Source organism: Parathielavia appendiculata (assembly GCF_033297405.1).
Source record: "Parathielavia appendiculata strain CBS 731.68 unplaced genomic scaffold N657scaffold_26, whole genome shotgun sequence".
Lineage (NCBI taxonomy): Eukaryota > Fungi > Ascomycota > Sordariomycetes > Sordariales > Chaetomiaceae > Parathielavia > Parathielavia appendiculata.
Window position 1 is genome coordinate 170,122 of NW_026944245.1, and position 21,101 is coordinate 191,222.

The 21,101-nt window shown below is 56.3% G+C and overlaps 7 protein-coding genes across 7 annotated transcripts; 3 read left to right on the forward strand and 4 right to left on the reverse strand.

The window, feature by feature from the left end:
• Window positions 1–1,944: 1,944 nt before the first annotated feature.
• N657DRAFT_659011 (GMC oxidoreductase) lies at window positions 1,945–4,096 on the reverse strand (the record flags this gene model as incomplete). Its single annotated transcript, XM_062794945.1, has 6 exons — window positions 1,945–1,998; window positions 2,080–2,855; window positions 2,948–3,110; window positions 3,176–3,304; window positions 3,348–3,814; window positions 3,868–4,096. The coding sequence occupies 6 exons, from the start codon at window positions 4,094–4,096 to the stop codon at window positions 1,945–1,947; spliced, it is 1,818 nt and encodes a 605-aa protein (XP_062643268.1).
• A 544-nt stretch (window positions 4,097–4,640) lies between these two features.
• N657DRAFT_604483 (aspartyl-tRNA synthetase) lies at window positions 4,641–8,070 on the reverse strand. Its single transcript, XM_062790171.1, has 2 exons — window positions 8,019–8,070; window positions 4,641–7,830 (listed from the first exon to the last, which is right to left on the reverse strand). The coding sequence occupies exon 2, from the start codon at window positions 7,698–7,700 to the stop codon at window positions 4,953–4,955; it is 2,748 nt and encodes a 915-aa protein (XP_062643269.1). The 5' UTR covers window positions 7,701–7,830; window positions 8,019–8,070; the 3' UTR covers window positions 4,641–4,952.
• A 396-nt stretch (window positions 8,071–8,466) lies between these two features.
• On the forward strand, window positions 8,467–9,942 carry N657DRAFT_650154 (alpha/beta-hydrolase). The gene has a single exon (XM_062793880.1). It carries the CDS (start codon window positions 8,595–8,597, stop codon window positions 9,711–9,713), a length of 1,119 nt encoding a protein of 372 aa, XP_062643270.1. The 5' UTR covers window positions 8,467–8,594; the 3' UTR covers window positions 9,714–9,942.
• A 1,049-nt stretch (window positions 9,943–10,991) lies between these two features.
• Window positions 10,992–12,184, forward strand: N657DRAFT_581615 (polysaccharide lyase family 1 protein; the record flags this gene model as incomplete). The annotated part of the gene is made up of 2 exons (XM_062789551.1): window positions 10,992–11,708; window positions 11,774–12,184. 2 exons carry the CDS (start codon window positions 10,992–10,994, stop codon window positions 12,182–12,184), a joined length of 1,128 nt encoding a protein of 375 aa, XP_062643271.1.
• A 581-nt stretch (window positions 12,185–12,765) lies between these two features.
• Window positions 12,766–14,682, reverse strand: N657DRAFT_674889 (uncharacterized protein; the record flags this gene model as incomplete). Its single annotated transcript, XM_062795784.1, has 7 exons — window positions 12,766–12,914; window positions 12,989–13,120; window positions 13,188–13,369; window positions 13,458–13,643; window positions 13,687–13,812; window positions 13,937–14,117; window positions 14,560–14,682. The coding sequence occupies 7 exons, from the start codon at window positions 14,680–14,682 to the stop codon at window positions 12,783–12,785; spliced, it is 1,062 nt and encodes a 353-aa protein (XP_062643272.1). The 3' UTR covers window positions 12,766–12,782.
• A 1,444-nt stretch (window positions 14,683–16,126) lies between these two features.
• Window positions 16,127–17,696, forward strand: N657DRAFT_693717 (NAD(P)-binding protein). The gene is made up of 2 exons (XM_062797237.1): window positions 16,127–16,878; window positions 16,932–17,696. The coding sequence occupies exons 1-2, from the start codon at window positions 16,263–16,265 to the stop codon at window positions 17,486–17,488; spliced, it is 1,173 nt and encodes a 390-aa protein (XP_062643273.1). The 5' UTR covers window positions 16,127–16,262; the 3' UTR covers window positions 17,489–17,696.
• N657DRAFT_257006 (uncharacterized protein) lies at window positions 17,311–20,192 on the reverse strand. The gene is made up of 4 exons (XM_062786466.1): window positions 19,834–20,192; window positions 18,620–19,771; window positions 17,881–18,564; window positions 17,311–17,824 (listed from the first exon to the last, which is right to left on the reverse strand). The coding sequence occupies exons 1-4, from the start codon at window positions 20,087–20,089 to the stop codon at window positions 17,613–17,615; spliced, it is 2,304 nt and encodes a 767-aa protein (XP_062643274.1). The 5' UTR covers window positions 20,090–20,192; the 3' UTR covers window positions 17,311–17,612.
• Between the last annotated feature and the right edge of the window lie 909 nt (window positions 20,193–21,101).

Below are 21,101 nucleotides of genomic sequence, written 5' to 3' on the forward strand. Positions count from 1 at the left end.
AATCTTGGTCAAGTTCATGATGCGTAGATGCGGAACAAGCAGGAGTAGACCCTGCGACAATCGAGATTATCCTAGGAAGAGAGCAATGGCTGCTAGTTAAATCCGAGGAATGTCCTTTACAGAATCAGCAGGCTTGCATTCCCATGATGTGTGCCACGCCGATCGGCAAAAGAAAGAGCTGCTAAGAAAGTTCCTGTGCAAACTCCCGGTATGACGTGAAGTACTGTCCTTGCAGTCCATGCAACAGCATTGGCATCCTGGGCTTGCGTCAAGGAATGATGTCATATGTCCAAGCCAAGCCGCCAAGCATCCAACCAACACCGAAGCAAGATGCGCTGGAAGGTGGCAGAGGCAACCCTAACCCGCTGATCACCGAGAACCCCTAACTCAACTCATACTCTGCAATCCATCTAACCATTGTTCAAGAAGATAGGTTATGGCCTTGACTTCCGGTACAGGCTGTATGCGCATTGGAAACCAGCCGAACAATACCGACTCCAAGACAGAACATAACGTCTCATATGGAAAGGTGAGGTATCCTCTGTACTCTGTAGGTAGTCATGAACAGCCACTGATGCGGTCGTAATTGCAGTAATCCTGCATTCAGAAAACGAACTGGTCGTCGAAATTATATTGGGAAAGTCAGAGTTATCAATCTGTATGTTACTACAGTATCAATCTGTGTTTTGCAAAACAGACTAAATCAGGTACTGCTTACAGGGATTCCATGGATGCCTGATACTACTGACTCGGGGCAGGTCATATCAGAGCTCCCTTGGGCTCCCTCACATAGTAAAGGGATCTGGTCCTCGAGGCTCAGTGAAACCGCTCCCCGGAGCTCATGCGAGAGAGCCGCTCCCTGAATTCCTAATGCAGTTTCTGGTCGACGAGTTGCTGCTGTTGCTGCTCGAAGGAAAGGGTCTGGTCCTCAAGGCTCAATGAAGCCAGCTCCTCGTACGGGATGCTGATCTCAGCTGGGCCGAGTCACTACCCGCGGCGAGCTGCCTCACACGCCGAGGCAAGATCTGATCTACGCCAGATCTCATACTCTTGCTGCCAAACAACGTCCGGGGCGCGGCATGACACACAGACACACTCCTCGCCTCATCAACCTCAATCTTCCTCCGCCCGCAGAAGACAACATCCTCAAATATACTACGATCAAACTGTACCACCACCCTATTGTGCGGGTCGATATCGGCCGCAAAGAGGGAATAAACACCGCCACCTGGTCCGCTGCGACGGCATATATGACCGGAATCTCCTGAACACCCTGGGGATGAAGTAGATATTGACAATGCGCGACTCGACAAGGAGCAACTTCTCTGTGATTCTCGCCCCCTCGCTCTATACTATGGTATTCGCCGTCGACTCGTCCCGGCTGATGATGAGGTGGTGGGCTTGAGCGTTAACGACCACGTTGTCGGGGTCGACCTCTTCGAAGAGAACGGTTACAGTGCGCTGGGCGTAGGAGGGGGTGAAGCTGGTGTATTACCTCTGGGAGCTGGACATTTTGGTAGATATGTCGGGCTGTAGTCGTGAGTTGCAGTCAGTGGCTGTAAGTCTTGCGTGAACGTGTCTTCGATGTGCTAGATGCAGATGCTGCTGAAAATTTGGATCTTACAAGGCGATTTCGTCTTACTTTATATCCATCGGTCTCAACTCCAGTAAAATGTGGACAATGTATTGTCCCACAATGCTTCGCTATACCGGAGATACAATGGCAACGATAGATACTGACCGTCCCGTCGTGAACTTGATCACCTTAGATACAGGCAGGGTATTCTTGGTCCAACTGTCAGCCATCATCCCCTGATTCCCCTTCACCTAACATTTCTGGTGGTTCCCGCCTTTGCATACAACCTCGGCAACAAAGAAACCTAATACAACGCCCTTCGCTGACTAAACAACGTAACACATTCCCGAAACATCAACTTGCATTTCTCAACATGGCTGTTCCACTCCTTTAGACGCACCATATCGAATCAAATCCGCAGCCTGCACAATCGCTCAGTCAGTCATCATCACCCAAGTTAGGGAAGTGATCTCCACAATCCGAAGTTCAGTCAAAGCCCTCACCTTTTCCGCCACAGCGTACACAGGCTGGCAGGTATTCCCGCCCGGCAGCGTAGGAAACACGCTCGCATCCACCACCCGCAGCCTCTCGACGCCGTACACCCTCAATTGCTGATCCACCACGCCGCCCAACTCCCTCGGCATCATGGCGCACGTGCCGGCCGGGTGGAACTCGCTCGGGCTCAGCGTCTCAGCAAGATACGCCGCAAACTGCTCGTCCGTCTGCGTCTCGAGCCCTGGAGCCATTTCCATTGCCGCCCAGCTCGTCGTCAGCGGATTTTCCAAGTGATAGCGCCTCGTGAACCGCACCAGGTCGGCCATGATGGCCGCGTCGAGCGGGTTCGACAGGGCGCGGTAGTCGACGCGCGGCTCTCTGTTATAGGGGTCGGCAGTGTCGATGGCGACGGTCCTGCGGCTCAGCGGGTGCAGGTCGACGAGGATGCCGTTGGTCGGGCCGCCCGTGAGGACGAGGTTATAGAAGGCTGTGTGGTTGCTGTTGAGCGCGGCCGCGTGCAGGAGCATCTGGGCGCGGTAGCCGGCCGCCACGGTCTGATCGGTGCCCGGGGGCAGGTAGAGGGTGTTATTTTGGCTGGCCAAGGCCGAGGAGAGGTCGGCTGCGCGAGGCGAGACGACCGGGAACGGGAGCCAGGCGGCTGCGTTGCCGGTTGCGATCGAGTTGGGCCCGGTGCGGTTGGAGGCCCAGACTTCTTCGCTCCAGGCGGCGAACGAGGCGTTGAGGAAGAGATCGTTGGGGGACGGTCGGAAATTGAACCTCCTGTCTGAAATTTTGTTGGTGGGTTTGAGTTGCCTTGGCTCGAGAGAGACAGAGACAGAGACAGAGTGAGAGAGAGAAGTGATGGCACGGACTTACACGTGTAACTCGCTTGAATCATGGGATGATCCTGGAAGTTCTGTCCCACGCCAGGGAGGTCGACAATAGTGGTGATGTTGGCCGAGCTGAGAAGCTTGCGCGGCCCAATGCCGCTAAGCTGGAGCACTTGCGGACTGTGGATGCCGCCGGCCGCCAGGATTACCTCCTTCTCGCTGTCACAACGGTTTGCAGAGCGGTGTGGTTCGCTGCCCGGGGTCCTGCCGTCACTGGTACAAAGGCAACCCCCGTCGCTGTGGTACCGTTCAGGGCGATCCTGGTAACCTTTGAACCAGTCACCAAGTGGTAGTTCCACCTGCTGATGGCCCTATCGTGGTGTCCAGTCCTGGCATAAGACCGCTCCACCGAGCTTAGGATCCATAAAGGTTGGATACCAATAGACGCCCGGCTCGCCAGATCCGCTATCCTTGACAAAAGGGGCCCCGGGCATGCCCCTGAAGGCTTCCATCTGCGCAGTCGTGCCTGGGTACTGGAAAGACGGCCACCCGGCATACACACTCGAAGTATCTCCCCAGAAGTTAGTGTCGTACGTGATATTTGCCAACTTGGTCACGGCCTCGTCGGGAGGCGCGAAGTTGAGCGCCCGCTTGAAGTATGGGAGCAGCTGATTCCAGCTCCAGTGAGATCCTTCACCGAAGAAGCTTCCCCAACCATCATAGTCGGCCGCCGCCGCCCTGACTGTCATCATGGCGTTCACGGCAGAACTGCCGCCGACGACCTTGCCCGCCAGAACCGCGATGGTCCTGTTCAGAAGGTTGCTCTGTGGGACCGACTGAATGTCGTACAGGAACTGGGTATCCGACATGCCCGAAAACCCTCCCTGGACGGTTGTGATTGAGGGGGAGTTGCCTCCGAAGCAATTAGAAATTGTGAACTGAATTGGAAGGCCGGGGACCACAAACTAAGTTGACCGTATTCGACTACGAGCACCGTGGCTTTTCCATTCTCGGTCAGCCGGTCAGCCACGGTCAGCCCGGCCGTGCCACCTCCGACAACGATGTAGTCGTACTCTTTCTCTACCTCGCGGCCGTCAAGCAAAACTCTTGATGCCTGGAGCGCTCGAGAATGCGCTAGACATATGCAGGGGGTAAGCGCCAGGACTGCGACAAGCAATGAGATGAGGCGAGCCATCTTGATGCACGAAGAACACGTATGCTAGTGTCTTGGAATCTTTATCAATTGGAGTGGTTCGTTCGTCTTAAACGGGCCATCGATATGGGCCTCGCAACAATTGCCGAAGGGGCTCGCCATCCAGCACACTCCCGAATAGCCTAAGACTGCTTGTGATTTAGGCTTGCCGTCAACATCGCTAATAGCAGAGCCGGGATCAATGAACTATACAAGTTCGCAAGGTAGTATGAGTCTGAACTGGTTGATGCAGGAGTTATTAAACAGATAGGCCGAAGGTTGTTCCGCCGTGCCCGTCATTAGCCGGACCCGAAGATGCCTGTCCTGACTGGCCACTACGTGCGGGGAAGCATATGAAGAGCTCAAAGAACTGCTCAGGCAGGTGCTGACCGTTCGGGCATGAGTCGAGTGGGCTGTTTGATCCTGAACCAGGCGAAGTCAAGAGGTCCCTAATGCCCCATCATCGCCGATGAGACCGATCAGTCCACTGCTTGAACCGCTATACGCCTTAACTACCCTTGGATAGACATTCAAATGTGTATTCTCGGTCTTGGAGTCTGTCGAATGTGACTTCCAGTCTTGTTACAGAAGCGCTTGAGGGAACAAGACAGGCAACCCGCGACTGCCATCATGGATGTCTGTGAGAAGCTCTGGTCGCACACCACCTCAGACCTCCAGGAAGGTAGACGCTTTCCGGTATTAACTCTGAACTGAACTGAAAGAAAACCACACAGGAGCGGGTATCCTCATGTAAAACACTAGAAGCACTGGTCTGAACATGAACATAAGAAAACCCAAAGCTGACCCAAGACAGAACCTATCCAGCAGAACCTCGCATTACCAAACCCGTCCAATCCAATCACATCTCATCCTCAAAGAACTTGATCAACGTCCTCGCGCCGCTGACCCCAAGCCCCATAAACGGATAGCAGATATACACCAGATCATTCTTTGTCCCAAACTTCTCCCGAAACTCGCTCTTGTTGATCAGCTTGAGCTGCTGCGCAATAGTCTTGTACGTTTTGGACAGAATCCGGGCCCTGATCCCGTCCAGGTTCCCGCCCGTGACCATCTCGGGCAACGCGCCAGCACCGAACGTGACATTCTGCACCCCGGCCTTGGCCAGCGCCTGGATGGCGGTTGAAATGAGAGCCTCAATGGTGCCGCTCGGCGAGCCGGGAAAGTCGAGCGCAAACTTGATCTGGTACCCGTTGGCGGGCGACAGGCGGTGCAGCACACACAGGGCCGCAATCTCGCCCTCCTTGGTCTCGGCCCACAGGTATCGGCGGTGCTCCATGTCGACCCACGGGCGCACCTCGGTGATGTGCACCTGCTTGCTGCCCTTGCGGTTGTTCTTCCAATCCTGAATCCTCTTGTCGCAGCGGTCGCGGAACTCTTGGGGCAGGGGCTGGTCGACGGGGTGTTCGTGGATGGTGACGCCGGCGTCTTCGGCCTGGCGCTCCTTCTTGCCCACCTTCTTGGCTGATTCGATGGGCACACGCTCTTCGGCAACGCAGCTGAGCGTCCGCCAGCCGAGTTTGGAGCCGAGGATCTCCTCAACCTCGGGCCCGACGAGCAACCAGAGGGGACGAAGGTCCTTGTGTGAGCGCATGTATTTGAGGAAGGCTCGGATCACGGGCTGGTACTGGCGAGAGTCACATAGCGGGTTACCCATGACAAGGGCATAACCGTTCTCCTCGGCGTAGCCAATCGCAGCACCGGTTGACTCGTGCCGCCACACCTTATAGCGGTCGTCAAGCCACGACGTGTTTGTAGCATCTCCATAATTGGCGATGAGCTTCTCCACCGGCGGCAGCTCAAGGTTGGGGACGCCGTGCTCGTAGTCGTAGTGATACCGGATCGTGTCGGCTTCAGGATGGGGCAACCGGATGACAACATCCTTGTTCTCCTGCAGGGACTTAGGGTCGCGCGGGAAGAGCGAGGCATTGCGGATGTCGCCCAGATTCAACATCAGGAACACGATGCGCTCCAGACCGATTCCGCATCCTGCGTGCGGCAGGACGCCGAACTCGAACCCGGACATGTATTCTTCGACGCCGCTGGGCTCAACACCTGCCTTCAGCATCCGCTCCTTCAACAGATCTGCCCGGTGGATACGCTGTCCGCCAGTTGTGATCTCTTGTCCGCGCAGGAAGATGTCGAACGAGTTGGTGAACCTAGAATCTTCTGGATCCAGATAGGTGTAAAAGGGGCGCGCAGAAGCGGGGAACTTGTCGATGATGTAGTAATCGGTCTTGTACTTTTCCTTCATAAGCTCGCCGATGCGAATCTCCGCGCGCGTGCTGAGGTCCTGGTGCTCCGAGGCCTTACGGCCATGGTCATCGGTCCAGCCTGACGAGTTAAGAAGGTCTACCGCCTCCTTGAAAGTCAGAATGGGTGTTCGGTCCAGCCACACCAGATCCTCGTGGGGAAAGCGCGTCTTGACCATGTCGATTTCTCTGCGGCAACGCGTGTAGACGGTCTTGAAGATGTTTTTCATCAGGTCGTCAATGATGTGCAGAGCCTCGTGATAATCGCTGTTGATGGCCATCTCCAGATCCATGCCGGTGTACTCTGTCAAGTGCCGATGCGTGTTGCTGTCTTCGGCGCGGAACACGGGACCGATCTCGAAGACTCGGCCAAAGTCGGCCGAGATGCTCATCTGCTTAGAGAGCTGGGGACTCTGTGCAAGGAAAGCCGTGCGCCCAAAGTAGTTAACCCTGAAAACCTCGGCCCCTGACTCGGTTGCCCCGGGCATGAGCTTGGGGGTGTGGATCTCGACAAAGTTATGGCCCTCCAGCACCGAGCGGAAGGCGCTACAGATGGCCGAGTTTATGCGGAAGATGGACTGCGCCGTCGGCGTCCGCAGGTAGGCGATGCGATTGGAAACACGAACCCTTGTGGATGCCATGGCCTCCTGCTGGTGCGTCTCCTGGTCCTCTTCGACGCGGTCCATGGTGAAGGGGTCGACGGGGAGATGTTCCTTGACCGGCACCACCACATGCATCTTGTCGATTTGGACCTCGAGCTCGCGAATCGAGCAGCCCTTGATCTCCTCTGGCGGCCTTTGTAGGCGCCCTTCGACGTGGACGAAGCTTTCAGTGATTATGTGCTCAGCCCAGCGAACAAAGTTCTCGGACACCTCGCCCTCCCTGTACGCCAGCACGCCCTGAACCAGCTCGATTTGGTCTCGAAATATGATGAAGGCCAGCTTGGAGCTCATGCTGCGCACGTGGTGCACGCGGGCAATGAAGCTGACGGCCATGCCGGCATTGTTGGGGTCTGCAGCCAGCTTCTGGATCGAGTCGGTCTTGGCGAGCACATCGCTTGTCTTGGTGCCGTACCGAGCAGCGATCTCGGGCGGGTCGTCCTGGTGTGCTCTCTCCTCCTCCTCCTTCCGGCGCTGCTGAAAGGATCGCCTTTCGTTTTCGCGCTCATCCTGCTTAACTCGCTCTTCTTGAGCCTTCTTCAGGTGCTTCTCGTGCCGGTCATCGTCGAGGGCGGCAATGTTGCCGATGTGGACCTTGGTAATGTGGTTCTTCGCCGACGTATGTCCGATAATGCGGTTGAGCGCCAGAAGTGGCTTTTTGAAGCTCCCTGGCGCCATGATCACCGGCGGGAGTCGAGTTTGGGCAGTCGGTGCCGGGGGTATCGGGTGCGCCGATCGCGAATTGGCAGCGGCTTTCGCGGGTGTGGAGGGTTGAGTATCTGCAACGTCTGGGAGAATGTCGAACCTTCTGATTATCTGACGTCAGTCAAGAAATTCTGGCGTCTTGGAGAGAGATCCTGAGGCAAGTGAGCCGACTCTTGTGGAACGAGAAGAGGAGGAAAGAGGGAGGATTAAATGCCAAGGGCAACTGAAGTTGTTTCCTTGGCCACACTGGCACTTGGACCCTGCTGAATGTGGAAAGAACCCGGCACTTACAACCAACCTTAGCTTCGCGGATCTTCCCATCGAGCCTGCCAGAATTCCCGAGATCAGCGCCGCGCCTAGAGCCTAACCGCCTCTGCTGACCCAATTTAGGACATGGAAAGAACCGGGCAGCTGGCACGTCCCGCAGCATTGGCAGGGCAGGCTGGCGAATTTCCGCTGCCGCCTGCCATAACCGGCCGGCAATGACCGTGACTGCCCGTTTTCCATCGGCATGTGTCATCAATCCGGTTCCTGTTGGCTTGCCCTCGTGGTTTGGAGATGCGACGTCATGTCCATGACGTCACAACCGGTGCAAAACCTCCGGCTGCTATTCTTGGTCAAACGCATTTCCCCGTTTCACGACAATTTGAACACCCCGCAAATGCGATTCTAACTTAACGGGGGTGTTTCCACTTAAGATATGACATCAGTCAGTTCTCTTGGCAGTCTGAAGCCTTGAATGAGTGCACGCTGAGGGCACTCCAATTTTCCCAAACCAATCAACCGCTCTTCCCCTGCTTTCGAGGTGCGTGTTTCTCATTCATGATGAGATGGTCATGTCTTGCTTGTTGCCGCAGATCCAACAGCATGCATGAGATTCCCACGGTAGACGGCATTCCCGTCGTCAATCTCGGGCCCTCGGAGCAACCGAGGGTATCGGACATCGACAAAAGGCACCTTGAGACTGCCGAGGATGCCGTTGGCCGCCCCGCTCCGTCCCGGTGGCGGCTCCGCCTATCGGCCGCCTGGTGGAGGTCGTTGCAGTACACGGGCATGGCTCTTCACTTCCTCGCTCACAAACGACCCCCTAATCCCACTTTCACCAAGTCAATTCCCTCGACAATATCCAAAGCAAAGGGCGAGTTCACATTGCAATTCTACACGCCCAAAGGCTACGAGCATGCAGCAAAAACGGGACGCAAATTCCCCGCCGTCGTCAATTTCCACGGGGGCGGTTTCACCATCGGCAGCGGCACCGACGACGCCCGCTTCGCCAGATTTGTGCTAGAAAAGTGCCACGCCGTCTTCGTGAGCGCCGACTACCGCATGAGCCCAGAGAATCCATTCCCCGTGGCAGTCGAAGACTCGGCCGATGCCATACTGTACCTGATCCACACCGGACCCAAGCTGCATATCGATCCCATGAAGCTCGCCGTATCTGGGTTCTCGGCCGGCGGCAACCTCGCCATCACATCCACGCTCTGCCTGGCAGACCACCTCAAAGCCCTCAAGGAATCCAGCACGCACGTCCCGGACCACCGTATCCGTGCTGTAGCCTCCTGGTATCCCGTCGTCGATTACACCCGACCCCGCACCCTCAAGCGCGCGACCTCGGTGCGGCCGGACAAGACACTCCCGGACACGCTGACGTCCCTCTTTGATGCATCATACTTGCACCCACCCAGCCTGGGACTCGCCAACCCGTACCTGTCGCCCATCAAGGCCACAGACGAGCAGCTCGCCCAGGCCCTGCCGGAGACGGTAATACTCTACACGTGCGAGTGGGACATGCTGATGCGAGAGGGCGAGGAATTCGCCACGCGGCTGGAGAAGCCGCCCATAGGCAGGGACGTGCGGTACAAGATGATCGCGGGCGTGCCGCATGCTTGGGACAAGGCACCCGACCCGACCAAGCCGGCCGAGTTTTCCGAGGAGTTGTACAGGGAGTGTTGTGCGCATTTGAGCGAGGCGTTCGAGCGGGCTTGAGCAATTCGTGCGTGATTGATGAGTCTATGAGAGTATTGATGGAGCGCCCGAACCGATGAATGAGACCAGGATTTATGATGAATGTACTTCGCATTTTCCTCAGCTCGCCGCTCGGGCTTCCAAGCAATGAGAGACCTGGGTGTTTGTACAATACGACACGCCAACCAGCTAATGCTCAGGTCATCTAGCCATAACCGATCCCACAATACGTAGGTCAAGTTCATGCTCGAGTTGTAGATACCCGGGCACAGAAGCTCATAGTTGTTCTTGGGCACACAAGCTATGTGCGTGCATAGCTCAGCATTCATGATCTGGCTGAGCAATTCGAAACATTAAATCCGACTTCTTGCCGCCAGCATCGGTTATCCCTTGTCTAGCTTTGATGAGAGGATGTAGCAGTTGACGTATGCATACCAGGGTCTTCGTCCTAGGACCAGGGGTGTGTGAAAGCCGAGGCGGCATGCTGCGTAAGAAGCGCCCCAATCGCGCCGATAGCATGCGATGGAAACCATATAGGTGGTAGTCGCATACCTCAATCACTGTGATAAAGGGACATTAGCACAGTATTTGCAATTCAGTGCCTCTTTTGGTGAGTTCGTAACGCGCCTCCATCTGCCAGTAGGATCCGTTCCCAGAGCATGTAAGATAATTATGTTTCACTGTAACTGAGGTGACCTGAGGCACAACGCAATGAAGGTTTGTCTGCCAGAAGAACCACAATCCCGGAGAAGGGACGAGGAGTATCGCCATCCCAACAGAGCTCGGACACTGGCAGCTTCGCTCCGTCGACATCACGGCCTTTTCCCCATAGAGGGCTAGCCTGCAGCCCCTGAAACCAGTTGTGGAACCTCTCGCACGTGGGTAGATGGAACGACGGAGACTAACCGGAGTCCACGAATCAAACAATGGCCTGTTCCACCACAATGGATTGCCGTTCGGAGATGGAACCCCCATCGATCATCCTCAGCTCCGGGATGTGGGTCGGACAACCCGGCATGTATCCCAGGGGCCTAGTCTACCGTCGTTCAACCGTGCGAAGCGGAGCCTGGTTGCAATGAAAGCTTAAACGGTGGAGACAGCTTTACAGCAACAGCCGCGGCTTTCGATCCGACGCAGGGTATAAGGAGCAAGGCATGATGCCTCGCCCTCGCCGGCTCAAGGAAGAGGGTTTGTTGGGTTGTTCACGGCCGGCCTTTCCTTCTTTTACCTCTATACTTACCTCTCGTTACCTTATTCATTCGTTTCAGCATTTCGCTGCCACCTCACGGCGTCATCATCATGAGGTCGTTCGCTCTTTTGTCATCGGCGCTGGTAGCGCTGGCCCAGACGGCAACCGCCGTCACGGGTGCCGCAGAGGGTTTTGCCAAGGGAGTCACCGGGGGCGGCAGCGCCACCCCTGTGTACCCCAAGACCACGGCCGAGCTGGTCTCGTACCTGGGCGACTCGCAGCCTCGCGTCATCATGCTCGACCGCACCTTTGACTTCACCGGAACCGAAGGCACTGCCACCGAGACGGGCTGCGCTCCCTGGGGCACCGGCTCGGGCTGCCAGCTGTCTCTGAACAAGAACAGCTGGTGCGACAACTACCAGCCCAACGCTCCCAAAGTGAAGGTCACGTACGACAAGGCCGGCGTTCTCGGCATCACGGTCGGGTCCAACAAGTCCCTCATCGGTGTCGGCAGCAAGGGCATCATCAAGGGCAAGGGCATCCGCATCGTCAACGGCGCCAAGAACGTCATCGTCCAGAACATCCATATTACCAACCTCAACCCAAAGTACGTCTGGGGCGGTGACGCCATCACCCTCGACAACACCGACATGGTGTGGATCGACCATGTCACCACCTCCCTGATCGGCCGCCAGCACATTGTTTTGGGCAACAACGCCTGCGGCCGCGTCACCATCTCCAACTGCAAGTTTGACGGTCAGAGCACCTACTCTGCCACCTGCGACACCTACCACTACTGGGGCATGTACTTCACCGGTTCCAACGACGTAAGCACTCTGTCTTAACCCTCATCCGCCTGGGGCTCATGTCTAACTCGCTTCGGCTCCTCCAGATGATCACCTTCAAGAACAACCTCATCTCGCACATGTCGGGGCGCTCCCCCAAGGTCGCCGGCAACACGCTGCTACACGCCGTCAACAACTACTGGTACGACAGCACCGGCCACAACTTCGAGGCCGACACTGGCGCCAAGATCCTGGTCGAGGGCAGCGTTTTCCAGAACACCAAGACGCCGCTCGAGGCGGGCGGCGCCGGCAAGGTCCTCGCCATCAGCTCCAACGGCGCCGTCTGCTCCCAATACCTCGGCCGTGTCTGCCAGGCTAACGGCTTCGGCTCTTCGGGTACCCTCTCGGGCTCTGATACTACGTTCTTGTCGTATTTCAATGGCAAGAACATTGCTAGCGCCACCAGCTACGCTACGGCTAAGAATGTCGTCAACACGGCTGGCTTTGGCAAGATCTAGTTTAGTGGTCATCTTGGGCGGGATGAGAAGGCCATGGTGAAGAAGTGAGAGGGGTTGGTATAGCGATCTTAAAAGGGTTGATGTTCTTTTTTCGGTACCTATTATCGGGGCTGCGTGCGGCTCAAGCAAGTACATACCATACTTTACGTACATATTCCATCGTTGTCAATGCGTATTCCAGGCGCGCGCAACACATTGTCCGCCGAGTTTAATGCCTCCAGTGGAGATCTCAACTGTCTATCTGCCGTCCAGGAAGAATGCGAGCCGTCCTAACCCACCACCACATGACCAACACTCGAAGTAATAAATCCACAACGTCCTGATCCCATTCCTGATACCGCGCCCTGAGCTCCGTCGCTGGAACGCATTTTTTGAGTGATTAACGTGAGGGTCTGGTGTTAGAAGGCAATGCGCCAGAGTATGTCACAGAACGTCAAACAAATCCTGGGAAGACAACCGAAAATCCAAGGGTCACAAATAACTTACTTGGGAAAAACTCCAGCTGTTTTCGCACGTGCTTCCAGTCTGGCCATGAATATCACCCAGAAAACGCCAATGTGCCTCCTGGCTCTCCATCTTCCCAGTAACAAAGGAGGGATCACGAGCGTCCACACATCCCGTTGTCAAGCTGAGGCGCTGCTGTCCTGCTGACCATTCGCTGAGCGCCGTTCTCCTTCTCCTGCGGCTCGCGCTTGGAAAACTCGGCGTCGACCCAGGCCTTGCGATTCCTCTACAAACAGCCTTTGCGGTCCTCCTTCTGCTGCTTGCCATCTTCCCCTTCTTCTCCCCATGTCTGAGAAGGACCGCCTCCAGCCAGACGTTACCCATGACGCGCCAGGTACCATCGTCTCTATATACGGGGGGCCCATTCCAGACCCGGATACCACGCCTAGCCGTGACCAACACCTTGCTCTGCAGGTAGAACCCCTCGTAGGACTGCGTATCGGCCGGCGGAGTATTGACATGGGAGATGTCAATGGTGATGTGCTCGAGCTTGCCAAACCTGCTCCAGCCCTCGCTTGGCGCCGAAGGCGAGCAGCTCCCCGGGGATGAAGGCGCTGTCCATGCACAGCCACTTGTCCTGCGCCGTAATGCGGCGGAGATTCCCGTAGGCGCGCTTCCAGAGGGCGGCTAGGGCCGGCCGCCGCCGCTGACGAGGATGAGCTTCGTGATGAGGCTCGCGTTCTTTTTGCCGATGCGGTTGACTCAGTCGCCGTGGTAGGGGAACGTCAGGCGGAAGCAGTTGTTGCTGTAGATGAAGGGGATGACTTACCGGAGATCTTTTTGTTGACGAGGGTCATGGACGGGACGAGACCCTTGGGAAAGCCGGACCTAGCCCGCTTGTTGGCAGAGGCGATGTCCACCTGTGGGTAGGCGGGCTTGTTGACCTTGAAGAGATGTGCGTAGATCCGGAGCCGGATCTCGGCGGGCAGCCGTAGTAATGTAGAGATTGTCATGTCTATGACAGCGTCGGCCGGGGCGAGACTGGCAGAGGCGGAAACCAAACACGGTCATGGCGGTGTCGGTGTTGCCACAATTGTCGGCGTTCTTGGCGCACTTGATGGAAGGGATCTCATCGTCGATGCCGTGGCCACCCTTGCGTTTGAGCGAGGCGCAAGGGCGAGAATCTCCGAAGATTGAAGCAGTCGGTTTCGCTATGTTTAGGCCATCGGCGGTACTCACTGCCTTGAGGCGGGTATTAGAGTGACTGGAGTCGGCGTTGCGTATCGAGAAATGTCGGCGATATCGGACTTTTCGTCGCAGCGACACTGCCATTGACAGTCTCGGCCGCGGACTCGGTCATTTGACGCTTCAAAGCGACGTGTTCATCGTCAAAGTCATCGGGGGCTTTGCGCTTCAGGTCTGTATCGGTCGTGGCTATCTCAGGCGCCGCAACCTCAATGCGCTCGGTCTGCTCGTCTGCGCCCTCATTCTGTCACTTATCGGTTGTCTTTGCCATGTTGTCGGGCACGTTGCGTCACTCGGAATCGGTGGAGAAGACGGGAACAACCTGCATGGCCGCTGAATGAACAATGTTGCGATACAGGTGGGGGGCGAGAATAGGTTTCGCACGACGAGGGAAAGTTCCGAGTCTGGCTGGCGGGTTCAAAGCGAGCACAACAGCAATCTAAAATGGTTGGAGGCGAAATACCAAGTTCTGTGTTTGATATGGGATGAACGCCGGACTTCCTATTGACCATGATTGTTCAGTTCAAGTTGGCCTTAGCAACACCGCCGGACCCAAATTCTTTGACAAGCTTATCTCAAACTACCTCCGCTAGAAAGGTTGATGATTGGATACGGGTATGTACAAACACTATCTGATTGGACCTTTAAGACATTGCTGAGTTCTCCCTGAATCAGGGGATACCAACCGTCGTCGAGCCAGTGAGTGACGATGCACGTTGCCCCGGAAGATTCCGTTTCGTCAACATCGAGATATCGGTGTCCTTCCAGCGAGGACCGCGTTCACCAAATGGGTTGTATTTTTTGTGCATGGTGATCGGTAGAGACCCGAAGTGATATATGAGGGACCATTTTTGATTGCGGGAACCACGTGGATGCGATGGGACGTGCCTTGGAGTGTTACTAGAGGAAGACGTCCCAGCCAACATCGATGTATTCCACCAATCTCCAAACGCAAGAGGCCGGAAGAGCGTCTAACCCTCTTAGTTCAATATTAGCGTCGGGAATTGGTATAATATCGACATAGCAAACTTAGGCCAATGATCCGATCAACAAGAAAAGACCAAAGCCAAACCAACTACCCTGTTCAATTCCAGAATCGATGCTGGAAGACTGAGCCAGGTCGCGGGATGGTAGTTGAAGAGTAACCACTGCAGCGCTCGGATAAAAGTGCCTAGTTACTCTACACCGCCTGGGTTATGGAAACAATAGCATACTTTTCCCTCGGACTGTTCTTCACCGGTTGGTACCTGAACAAGAACAATTCTCAACAGGCTCTGAAACTTCCAGATCTCGTTGACGTGCCCAAGTGAGCGCAAGCCAGGTTCCAGCTTCTGACCCATATTTACTGAAATTTGACCGTAAGACGTCATGCGTCTCACTGCCTTCATCCCAGGCTAAACTTCAAGCGAGTGACCCCCTTATGCGGCCAAGTTCTTTCCCACCGATCACCCGTTGGGCAACAGGCTAGGTAAATGTTGAAGTATTATGCTATATCAGACTGGTGATGATGCGTCCATGATGAGGCGTTACTCGTATAGTCTTCTTCCAGACTGGACTCCTGACTCAATCGGGGCTAGCCGGTGGTGACAGAAGAAGATGCCGTAGACCGCTCCCGGGCTGGTTTGGGGTCTGGTACGGCTGGAGGGCGTCAGATACCAGGGTCAGTCCTCGGAAGGTGTCTGGCACCACTGAATAACTTACCCAAGGATATCCAGTAACATATATGAGGATAAGAAAATGAAGGCCAATGGCGGAAGTAAAATAAAAACTCGCAATGTAAAATTGAGCATGAAATAGAACTTGGAAGATAGAAGCCTAAAACCAAGACATCAAAAAAACGAGAAGCTAAGAAGTGTTGCAATAAGAGAAAAGATGAGCTTAAGCGAATAAACAAAGCCTCATACAAAACAAGCGATAGCTATTATTAGAGGGAGATGCTTACAATTCGAGTTGAGTATCACGGTTTAGATGATGACAATAGCGGAATAGCCATGGCGCGTATTGACTAATTCGGAAAAACAGTCTGAGGCTCTGTTCCAGCTGGCAATTATCATCATTGACAGCATGACAAATCCACCTCCGGTCCCGCACGCCACATGATGGCGAGACTGCCCACCCAGCAAATGTATATTTTGATTTATAATGATAGATGGCGCCATCGTCGGTTCGGAGCAATATCCCCTCATTATCTCATAATCCCCGGAAACTAACTTCTAGAAAACATGATGGTCTCCAGCACCGGTCGTTCGCTATATCAAGCACCCATTCCCAAACCAGCTCAGGATCCATACCAGACGCAGCCAAGTCAGTCCAATTTCCCACTTATCACTAGTAACTACATCACGTCCTCACACCCCATTGAAGCGTATACACTCCACTGACTCCCACCATGTCTTCCCATCCCACCTCCAGCCCCCGCATCCGCGTCGCCCTAATCGGCCTCTCCTCCTCGGCCAAAACAGCCTGGGCTTCGCGCGCCCACCTCCCCTACCTGCTCTCCCCGCGCGGCTCCTCCAAATACGAGATTGTCGCCCTCCTCAACTCGTCCGTCTCGGCCGCGCAGGACGCCATCAGGGCCTACGATCTGCCGGCCTCGACGCGCGCCTACGGCGATCCGGCCGCGCTGGCGGCGGACCGGGACGTCGATCTTGTCGTGTGCAATACGCGCGTGGATAAGCATTTTGAGACGGTCGTGGATAGTGTCAAGAATGGGAAGGATGTCTATGTGGAATGGCCTCTGGCGCAGGATGCAAAGCATGCGAGGGAGTTGGTGGGGTTGAGTCGGGAGGCCGGCGGCAGGTCGGTGGTTGGGTTGCAGGGGGTGGTGGCGCCTGTTGTGTTGAAGTTGAGAGGCTTGTTGGAGGAGGGCCGAATTGGGAAGGTACTGAGTTCGGAGTTGAGGGTGTTTGGCGGGCTCGGTGATCGGGCTACTGTGCCTGAGGGGTTGGCGTATTTCACGCAAAGGGAGGTTGGGGGGAATGTTTACACTATTGGCTTTGCTCATGGTAAGTTATCCGTTCTTGCCATCCTGAAGGTTTCGAGTGCTGACAGACTACAGTCTTCGACATGGTCCAGCGGGTTCTGGGGGAGCTCGCCTCGGTCAAGGGCGACTTCCACCTGCAGCGGCCCGAGGTGAAGATCACGGATCCGAGTGCCGGCGCGGTCAAGACGGTCCGGTCCAACGTTCCGGACTTGATCTTGGTCTCGGGCAAGTGGAACGAGTCGGCCATCACGCAGCAGAACGCCACGCTGCACTACCGCTTCCGCCGCGGCCAGCCCTTCCCCGGCGAGGCGGCCCTGGAGTGGACCATCCATGGCGAAAAGGGCGAGATTAGGATCGTCTCTCCGCAGAATACCTTCATCCAGGTCGGGGATGACACGTCGCCGCGCATCATCGAGGTGCATGACTTTGCGACGGACAAGGTAGACAAGGTCGAGTGGGATTGGGAGGAATGGCAAAAGGACCTGCCTGTCCAAGCTCGGGGTATCGGCGCTCTGTATGATGCCTTTGCCGAGGCCAAGGCGGCTGGGGCCAAGAAAGCCTATGTCACATTTGATCTGGCGGCCAAGAGACATGAGCAACTGGAGGAGTTGCTCTCCAAGTGGCAGGCTTGATGGAGACATTGTATGTGTCTGAATGACTTCTGGATGTTGTCTCGAAAACAAGTCTGCGAGTCTCACTTATATGTGGAAGCCTGCGCTTGAAACAGCGTCTGAATAGCTCTTGGGTATCTAGCGGTTATGACGCGACCGAATTTCTATGACCACTCCCCTTTGATGTGGAATCCCCCTTGGGCCGGGAACCGAAGAGACTCCTACTTCTGCTCTGCTTCTTACCTGCCGTGGACTCCTGACCTCGCAGGGTTTCCAGGTCAATGAACGACTGGGGAAATACGCCCGTCTTGCCTTTGCTGTTGGTGCCAGACCAACACCAGTAGTCTGCGTAGAGGCCTGTGAGGTAATCAGCAAATGTCGGGTTTGAGCCCTGGCTGGGAGAGGATACTCACACTGAACGTTGGTTATGACCTCACCCTTCCCGAAGGAGAGCCATGGTGCTCCCGGAGTAGGCGGCGGCTGCCACTTCCACCTCGTCGTCACGCTCATGCCGCTCTCCCCGCCCACGGGGATCTCGCTCTCCTGCGGCGGCCGTAGTTCAATGGCCTTGGCCGGGAACGCACCGAACTCGCCGTCATGGCGCCCCAAACAGTACTTGCCTCCCCACTTCTCGGGGAAGATGACGCCCACAATCCGGGCGCCCTCCATAAACTCGAGCATGTCGGCGTCGTACTTGGGCGGCTTCTCCAACTTGCTGCGCCCCAACCGGCGGTAGTGGTCTTTCACTGCTATGGCGGTAGCCAACCGGGCCACATTCTCCGGCATGGGCACCGGTGTCGGGGACTCGGGCAAATGCAGGTCAAAATCTTGGGGTGCCGAGTCTGGGAGCGGGCGGCCGTACACGACGGTGACGCCCGCGAGGGGCGCCAGAGGCTGCGGGTGCCGTGCAAGGTGGCGTAGGAGTTCCTCGGCGGACCGGAAGACCGTCGCGTCGCCCTCGCGCGAGACGGCACCTGCCTGGACACACCACAGACAGGCGTAGTACATTTGGGTACTGCTCCCTTGCCTGAGATGGGATTTAAAGAGGAGGCGGAGGCGATAGCGGGGTCCCGCCTCCGAGGCACGGACTGCTTCGGCTTGGATGGGCGTTAGTCATGGGCGTGGACAAGTGCGCCGAAGGTGGGAGCTTACGTCTGTTGCTCTTGTCAAGTTCCACTTCGTCCAAGTCGTGCGCATACCCGCAGTCGCCGCAAGCCCCAACCTTAGTCGTCTCATATTGGAACGGCACCGTGATGCCGTCAGATGCCCTCATCATATCCCCCGCTCCGATGGAACCGCCCCCAGCCCCGTACTCGTACTCATTGGTGAGCTTGATGCTGTCCCAGTGACCGTCTTTCCGGAATTTCGTGGCGCCTTTGCAAAGTCCCTTCAGTTTGTAATACGTGCTGTCCGCCCGTATGCCGAGATCCGGGATCCGCGGCGTCGTTGGTCTAGACTTCCGGTGCTCGCTAGGGTAGCATGACTCTCTAAGCATGTCTTCCATGCCCAACAGGTCCTGGCTTGCGGCATTGCTGGCCGGCGGCCGGGTGTCCTGCGTGCTGGAACGATCCAGCTCGGTGGAATCCTCGGGAATCACGAGCGAGTCGAGGCTTCCGAGCAAGGCTGATGAGGACGAGCTGCTGGCGTGTGACATGACTGATGTCCTAGTGTGAGTAGTGCTGGGGCTGGGAGCGGAGTCGATGGTTCTCGGGCGCACTGTGGTATTGAGCGTGAGGTCATTAAAGCGCAAGTTTACTGGGTCGGTGCCAGGGGACGCGGGAGGTGTGAACGCGTCTCTGGTGAGATCTGGGCGGAATGGTTGGGAAGACCCCTGGGACGCCACAGACTGACTCCGAAATGTTCGTTTGGCTGCCATAGTCGAGTTGTCTTCCGCTAAGAAATACATATGATCCGCGGCACCGACGGACGTCCGCGGCACGGTTCGAGGGCTCTGCGGCATCGAATCAATCCCTTCATGTTGCGGGACCGCATCGTCTTGGGGTTGCCTTGGCCTGGACAAGGCTCGGGAACGAATCGAGCGGGCTGATGGTGGACGGGAACCAGGACCCGCGCGAGGTGGGAGGGGTGGTAATGGAGGGAATCCGCCTTGTGGTATGGCGGGAATGTCGGGCACAGCAGCTTGAGGCTTTATGCGCCGTGCTGTCTCGATAATGTCGAGGGCAAGGGCCTTGGTAGCGGCTTGCAAGGCTCCGTATCGTGCTTGGTCGAAGTCGGCCGGCTGGGTGAAGTCGTCGAAGTCCCACAGAAGATCTTCTAGCTGCAGTCGCCGTTTCTCGATGGAGGCTGGACGAGCAGTTAGTGGGCGGATGCCGAGCGCAGATCTTGATTCACAGTCAAGGACACACCCTGCTGCACCATCATGTTCCCGAAGCTGTCTCCATGCTTACTGACTTGGTCGTTCCAGACCAGCTGCACCTTGTTGAGTGCGCGCTCTCCTTCGCGAACTATGGCCTGTGCGGCCCTGGCCATGCGATCGACATTGTCGCCGGGCGCGGGGCTCTGCTGGGCCGCGTGTGTGGAGGCGTTGGTCAAGGCAACGGTGCCCGCGGCGACCACGTCCCGGAATGGGCGGATGAGGAGGTCTTCGGCGTCGACGGCCATCACCAGGATGCCAGATTTATTATGTGAATGCTGTGTTGCGCAGACGCAGGAGGGGAGGACTGCAGGTGGAGAGACGGGGAGGATGGATATGCGAGAGACGTCAACGTCAGATGCACGGGAAAACACGAGGAGTCAGGGCCCGACTCCCGAGGAGCTCTCAGCTGTGAAACTGGACCGGGTTGCCTCCGAGATGTTGGGTAGGCAGCATGGGGCCGCGTTGCGGAGAGCTGCCAGGTGTGGGAGCGTTGCATTGTATCATTTGCAGGCCGAAATCGAAGGGCCTCCATGAATCCTTCACATCTGTGCCGAGTCCGCTCAAGACCAGACCCAAGACCCGATACATTGGGACGCTGCGACGCGATGGCGCATCCATCGAGTCTTGAAATGCTACACTACCGCCGTGGCGCGTGCATGACGGGAGAAATCGATCAATGATGCAGGAAGGGTGAGCCATGAGCAGCAATGGCTGCAGCACGAGACGCGATATCAACGGTGGGGGTCTCGGTGGAAGAATTGGGGTTCGAACATCCTGTCCGGGTGACACAAGGCGAGGCCAAGGGTTCAGCGGCGACGTGCCTCGATGCGCCTTCTTCATTCGTCGCCAGGAATCTCGGCGCGGCATGAATGGCCGGTTGATGCACGTGCCGTGCCAAGAAGGAGGTGCGAATTAAATGATGCACGGTACGAATGGTGCCCAGAAAAATCTCATAAGCGTTGCAAGCTTTCCCTTCACTGGTGATACTGTGCGACATAAAAAACTGCTCATTGATTCTCAGCATGCTCGGTCGACGATTCATATCCACCTGGATCGACTATTACATCGACCAGAACAGTGTTTTCCCTACACCCAGAGCCTTCCAGCCACTCACTCCCTTGACGGTGTGGCTGCCCAGTGCGACCTGACCAATGTTGCTATATCCGTAACGTTCTCACAATGGAGTCTATCCTCCACCAGACGTCAACTCTATCTGTGTTCAACAACAACCGCCTGTGTGGCAGGTCGCCTGGATTC

What these genes read in the sequence shown, in the direction of transcription:
- N657DRAFT_604483 (XM_062790171.1), bottom strand. Translation starts at nt 7,700, where the DNA reads ATGGCGCCAGGGAGCTTCAAAAAGCCACTTCTGGCGCTCAACCGCATT.
- N657DRAFT_650154 (XM_062793880.1), top strand. Translation starts at nt 8,595, where the DNA reads ATGCATGAGATTCCCACGGTAGACGGCATTCCCGTCGTCAATCTCGGG.
- N657DRAFT_693717 (XM_062797237.1), top strand. Translation starts at nt 16,263, where the DNA reads ATGTCTTCCCATCCCACCTCCAGCCCCCGCATCCGCGTCGCCCTAATC. An exon ending in CACTATTGGCTTTGCTCATG is followed by an intron (nt 16,879 to 16,931) that starts GTAAGTTATCCG and finishes GACAGACTACAG; the next exon opens with TCTTCGACATGGTCCAGCGG.
- N657DRAFT_257006 (XM_062786466.1), bottom strand. Translation starts at nt 20,089, where the DNA reads ATGGCCGTCGACGCCGAAGACCTCCTCATCCGCCCATTCCGGGACGTG. An exon ending in ACTTGACAAGAGCAACAGAC is followed by an intron (nt 18,565 to 18,619) that starts GTAAGCTCCCAC and finishes CGCCCATCCAAG; the next exon opens with CCGAAGCAGTCCGTGCCTCG. An exon ending in GGTCATAACCAACGTTCAGT is followed by an intron (nt 17,825 to 17,880) that starts GTGAGTATCCTC and finishes ATTACCTCACAG; the next exon opens with GCCTCTACGCAGACTACTGG.